Raw genomic sequence first — 6559 nt, forward strand, 5'->3', positions numbered from 1 at the left:
ATATATATAAACATGACTTAACCATTTGTTTACACGGTTCTGAATTACTTATTGTAAGACTATGGGCCTGTGACCCTGGGCTAGACATCAAATGAGGCTTTCTGCCATCCCTGAGGGCCAAACCTGCTGAATAATGTCTGAAAGAGAAAATAATCTCAACAAAAGCATTAAAGCTAATACTGGCCAAAGCACAAGTTATTTCATTCTATAGAGAGAGAATGGCGCTAAGATGAAAAGGAAATAGTTCTTCTCAATTTGATTTCTCTTTTTTTGAGACAGAGTCTGTTTTGCCTGGCGTGTAGTGACGCGAACTTGGCTCACTGCAACCTCCGCCTCCCGGGTTCAAGTGATTCTCCTGCCTCAGTCTCCCAAGTAGCTGGGATTACAGGCACCTACCACCATGCCTGGCTAATTTTTGTATTTTTGGTAGCGATGGGGTTTCGCCATGTTGGTCAGGCTGGTCTCAAACTCCTGACCTCAAGCAGTCCGCCTGCCTTGGCCTCCCAAAGTGCTGGGATTACAGGCGTGAGCCACTGCGCCCAGCCCTAATTTGATTTCTTAAAGACAGGGTGATTTATGGTGTGGCCCTCACTACCTCTCTGTTTCCGAGTATTCTGGATTTGTGACACATAGAGGGTTTATGTTACAGTGCCACTAAAGAAACATGTTACCTTAAAAGTTATATAATCAAGACCGGGCGTGGTGGCTCACGCCTGTAATCCCAGCACTTTGGGAGGCTGAGACGGGCAGATCACAAGGTCAGGAGATTGAGACCGTCCTGGCTAACATGGTGAAACCCCGTCTCTACTAAAAATACAAAAAAAAAGTAGCCAGGCTTGGTGGCGGGCACCTGTAGTCCTAGCTACTCGGAAGGCTGAGGCAGGAGAATGGTGTGAACCTGGGAGGCGGAGCTTACAGTGAGCCAAGATTGCGCTACTGCACTCTAGCCTGGGCAACAGAGCGAGAGACTGTCCCCCCCCCCCAAAAAAAACAGTTATATAATCAAAAGGCTTAATATTTTATCTGATGAGAGTACTGCTGATAAATTACCCAGAAACCTGTATTTGAAGATTTGCCATATTCAGAAGTAAGGAGCTATATGGACTGCTTGTTTTGTTTTGTTTTGTTTTGTTTTTTGAGACAGAGTCTTGCCTTATCACCTAGGCTGGAGTGCAGTGGTACCATCTCGTCTCACTGCAACCTTCGCCTCCCAGGTTCAGGCAGTTCTCATCCCCCAACCACCTAAGTAGCTGGGATTATAGGCATGTGCCACCACACCTGGGTAATGTTTATATTTTTAGTAGAGACGGGGTTTCATTATGTTGGCCAGGCTCGTCTTGAACTCCTAAGCTCAAGCAATCCACTTGCCTCGGCTTCCCAAAGTGCTGGCATTACAGGTGTAAGCCACCACGCCCAGGCTGGACTGCTTTTTAAAAATTTTATTTTAGACAGTGTCTTGCCCTGTCACCCTGGCTGGAGTGCAGTGGCGTGATCACAGCTCACTGCAGCCTTGACCTCCTGAGCTCAAGTTATCTTCCTACCTCAGTCTCCTGAGTAGCTGGGACTACAGGTGCATGCCAACATGGCCTGCTAATTTTTAAAATTTTTTTTGAAGAGACCAGGTTTTCCTATGTTGCCCTGGGTTCAAGTGCTTCTCTCGGCCTCCCAAAGTGCTGGGATTATAGGTATGAGGCACTGCGCTTGGGCTGGACTGCTTTTTCCTACTCAGCCATATGTGGTTACTTACGATTTACATTAACATTAATTAGCTTTTTCCACCATAGTCCATATTTGAGTATCTGCTCCAATAAGGTGATAATTTTTCTTGTCCACATCTCAGGATAATTTTATTTTGTTTTTTATTATTTATTTATTTTGAGACAGGGTCTCGCTCTGTTGCCCAGGCTGGAGTTCAGTGGTTCAATCTCAGGTCACTGCAACCTCCACCTCCCAAGCCCAAGTGATCCTCCCACCTCAGCCTCCCAAGTAGCTGGAACCACAAGTGTGCACCACCATGCCTAGCTAATTTTTGTATTTTTTGGTAGAGATGGGTTTCGCCATGTTACCCAGGCTGGTATCGAACTCCTGGGCTCAAGCAATCCACCTGCCTCAGCCTCCCAAAGTGCTAGGATTACAGGCATGAGCTGCTGTGCCTGGGCTTCTCAGGATAATTTTAATTTTTAAAAATTGATTTGGAATCATGTTTAAGGAACCATGTGGCTAGATTTTTTTTGTTATACTTGGTAGTAGAGGTTATGTAACTGAGATAATTGAAATTTGTAGCTAAATTTTTATTTGCTTGTTGTTCCAATCCACAGTTCTGACCAGAGGGGTAATGAGTATTTAAACGGACACAAAGTGAGGGTTAAGACCCCTTCACTTAGATGATCTGGAAACTGGATTGACCAACCTGTGTATAATTGACTTATGCGTAATTAATAGAGCTGAATGTAGGTTTGATTGGGTTCACTCACATGCTTGTATTCACAAAAATTTTGGAAGCAGATTAATATTATTTATCATTCAGCTTTTTAACCTAAGCCTACCATGGTTTACATCTAAATTCTAGCTACAGACATCTGTTTCTGTATAATATATTAGGTATTAATCCATTTAATTTCTTCTTGAAAGTATTGAAAGGGTCCTTTTCACCTTGAAACCAAGGTGAGGAGGAAATCAAGTCAACTAAATCCATATAATGATATAAACTTAATGTCTGGACAGATTCTTTCACTGTTCCTCTCCTTTTAAATCTTATATTCTTTCTCTCCAGGAAAGACACAGATGAAGCTGACCTGGTTCTTGCAAAAGAAGCTAACGTGAAATGTCCACAAATTGTGATAGCATTTTATGAAGAGAGACTGACATGGCATGCATATCCTGAGGATGCGGAAAACAAAGAGAAAGAAACAGCAAAGAGCTAAAGGAGGGGATGGTCTCTGTCATTTCTCTTTGTACATAATACATTCACCTCCCTGCCTCCTCTCCCTTCTACCCAACCCTTTCTATCCTAAACACATCCATAAAAAATGTGCTTATCACTGTGCTCCACAGGAGAAATGTTGGTATTGGTTCTCTTGTAACATAACTGATGGTCTGATTAATGATGAGTGTCTCTCTGTGAAGACCAGGCATTTACATACTGAGTGTAATACCCACAATTTTTTTTTTCCTTTGCCCTGATCTCTTCCTGCTCCCCTGTGACCTCAAGATGAGTTTTAACTTTTTAATCACCTTAGAGTCTTGATCTTTTCAGGGTTGGTCGATTTTTAGATTGGGGGATTTTGTCACAATGATGTTGAATTTTGGTTTCTTGCTTTGGTTCTTAGAACATGTTGCTGACTAGCTGGCCTTTGTTCTGACATGTTGAGATGCAAAGGATGTTGCCCGTCTGTTAAAAAGCCAATAGCAACTGCCTACCTGTTGGGGCTTTCCCAACCTTGTTCAGCTCTACCCAGGAGAATACAGGGTTTCTGGTGTGGTCTTCTGGGCCACCCTCTGTTGTTCATCCTCACTCATCTTCCCAGAATTACTCCATCCTTTGGAAGATTTGAAATTTTACACTGAAATTTGTCAAGACACTCTTTTTAGCCCCAGGACTTTTGGTCTTGCTTTTAGCACTCTCCACTTATGCTTCTGTAAAGTGATATCAATTTGTGATAAAATGACAAGAGTATTAACTGTGGAGATTTTTAGCTATAGTACATGAGGATGATGGGGTAGGGTACAATTGTCTTTATTATCACATATGGTATGTATGTATGATTTCTTTCCATTTCTCATATTTAGACTGTATATTTATGTAGGTGTGAGTGTTTGCCTGGTGCTTGCTTGTGCCAAGGTGCTAGGCACCCTCCAACCCTGCCAACTTTTGTGGCCTCCCAAAGCATTCCTGTTACCAAAGAGGCTTCAAACCTGACCCTCACTTCTCAGTGGACCCAAGTTTCCCTTCCATGCCATTATTTTCAGTGGGGAAGTTTTAGAGGTGAGCTGTTGGCCACAATATCAATTTTAAGTATTCATAGCAGTTAAAAGTCTCTTGCGTTCTTGGCTCCTGGATTTACCACCAAGAATCCCCAAAATATTAATGCTCTTCCCTTTTTCTACCCTCAAACTTACAGTTGTATCTTATTTTTTAAAATGAATTTTCATGGCCAGGCACAGTGGCTACCACCTGTAATCCCAACACTTTGGGAGGCTGAGGCAGGAGAATTGCTTGAAGCCAGAAGTTTGAGACCAGCCTGGGCAGTGTAGTGAGACCCCTGTCTCTAAAACATATAAATAAATAAAAATAAAGGCATGTTCCTAAAAGACTATCACCTTGGAAAGTGACAGGCCCTGGCATTATTAGCATGTTGACACAACCTTTTCTCCTTACTCAGCAAAATATTTCCTTTTGGTTTCTTCTTGTGTTGCTATTATATTGAGAAATTTGTCTGATCATATCCTTCTGCCTTTGTCCCCCAAGAAATGCCCTACTTTATCCTTTTCTTTTTGTGGTTGAGGAGGGCTAGAGAATCACAATTAGAAGTAAGGAAATAGCAGGGTTTTGAGGATCCTTGTCCCAGCCCCAAAGCTGAGGAAATAAGAATAAATGCTTAATATAGCCTTAATTTTAGAGTGCACCAGCCATGAGGCTGCTTTTCTTGTTGCTTTTGATTTTTAAAACATACAGCTGTCTGGCCAGGAGCATCCACCATTTCTAGATTATTCAGAGTAATGAGGGGAATGGATGGATTGCTTCAGTCCACAGATGAGCCACATAATATGCAAATCATATACCCATTCATAGCATTTGTTAACATTGCTTCCCTGCTCAGCTGCTGATTTAATTCTGTGTGCTTATATAAATTGTGTCAAAAATTATACTGCATAATTGAGGTGACAGCTGTTGCTGCAGTGACATGACAGACTGGAACAATGAAGCTTTTGGTTTAAGTCAGCTAGGAAAATCCTTCTGAATGGTAATGTGATTGGGCAAGAGCTCATAAACCATACCTCAAGTGGGTGGGAGTTTTATCTGTATATTCCTTCTCTCTCTGAAGGAATTAAAGGCCTAGATCAAGTGCTGGATAATTGACAATTGCTTGTACTTAATCTGATCGGTATCTAAAAGAAGGAAAGGATGGTCAGGAAACAGATTTATCATAAATGTAGCCAAGGATATCAATTAGGGTAGACAAGAATAGGACAAAAATAGGCCAGAGCTCCTGAGGAGGTGATTTGGGTCTCGATTTGCAGAAAATGACAGCCTATCCACGTGGCCCAGTATATGCCTCCCAGTAGCAGTGGGCATGTAAACTGCAGTGACCATATTTTTAAAACTAAAAATCTAGTATATGGACAAAGAACATGACAATATTTGGTACTGAGATTGGTTCTGAGAAACTTGGGGCACATGGCTGCTGTGGTTATAGGTAATATTTAAGACATTCATAACAATCTGATATTCTTTTTACCGAAATAACCCCAGTATCATCTACTACTTATCATCTCTTTAATAGACGTTTGTCTTTCTTGTTTTTGGTTTATTGTACTGAGTGCCGCCAAAACAACTTTTGTTTTCTTCCTGCCTACCTGCAGCTGGTTCTATAGGAATATAGGGAGCTAGAGGCCAATACTGATTTCAGCCCTTAGCACAAAGGAAATCAGATGCCTGCTTCCAGCATTTGTTAGTGTTGAGTAGATGTTCTTGCTCTAGAAGAATTAACAGCCTCAAACAGAAACCTGTTTCATGGAGCTTTCTCCCCTCAGAAGAGTTAATAGTTAAGCACTAAGCACTCTTAAACACCTAGGTCTCAAATGCTAAAAGTATATTTTTCCTGTGTTTTAGTCCTCTTTCAAGAAATCTTTCTAATCCTTTCAATAATCAGCATTAAAAGATCTTCCTTTCTTCAGAGTTATAGCACAGCTTTGCCCAGTAGAGTCTACCAAGGACAGCTTAGCAGCTCTTTGATCGCTGGGCTAGGCAGATGGCCTTCAAGTTAAGATCAAATGCCGGAAAATCAGCCTGCATGGGAGCACCCATTTTAAACCTGGAGAGAACCATGGTGTTTTCTTCAAATAACAATCTAGTTTTTTTTTTCCCCAGTACTAAAATTTTATTGTCTTTCAGACAACATAATTTTTATTTAAAATTGGAACATACTATCTTCATGCTTTTTCTTTCTTTTTTTTTTGAGACGGAGTCTTGCTCTGTCACCCAGGCTGGAGTGCAGTGGCCAGATCTCAGCTCACTGCAAGCTCCGCCTCCCTGGTTTACACCATTCTCCTGCCTCAGCCTCCCGAGTAGCTGGGACTACAGGTGCCCGCCACCTCGCCCGGCTACTTTTTTTGTGTGTTTTTTAGTAGAGACGGGCTTTCACCGTGTTAGCCAGGATGGTCTCTATCTCCTGACCTCATGATCCGCCCGTCTCGGCCTCCCAAAGTGCTGGGATTACAGGCTTGAGCCACCGCGCCCAGCCTATCTTCATGCTTTCTACGCTAAATCTTAATTTAGATTTCACTCCTCAGTAGATCCCAGAGGAGAAGCTATATAGGATCCAGATTCAAATTTAAC

At 42.0% G+C, this 6559-nt stretch overlaps 1 protein-coding gene across 1 annotated transcript in view; it reads left to right on the forward strand.

Annotated features, from left to right (window-relative positions):
- CBX5 (chromobox 5) overlaps positions 1-5518 on the forward strand; it is a 48886-nt gene extending 43368 nt beyond the window's left edge. Inside the window, exon 5 of the mRNA XM_017850922.1 lies at positions 2774-5518. Within this exon, the coding sequence (XP_017706411.1) occupies positions 2774-2924 (151 nt within the window). The 3' untranslated portion in view covers positions 2925-5518. The remainder of the gene's footprint in view (positions 1-2773) is intronic.
- The last annotated feature ends 1041 nt before the right edge of the window (positions 5519-6559 follow it).

The sequence above is a fragment of the Rhinopithecus bieti genome, unplaced genomic scaffold (genome assembly GCF_001698545.2).
Source record: "Rhinopithecus bieti isolate Rb0 unplaced genomic scaffold, ASM169854v2 scaffold_33474, whole genome shotgun sequence".
Classification (NCBI taxonomy): domain Eukaryota; kingdom Metazoa; phylum Chordata; class Mammalia; order Primates; family Cercopithecidae; genus Rhinopithecus; species Rhinopithecus bieti.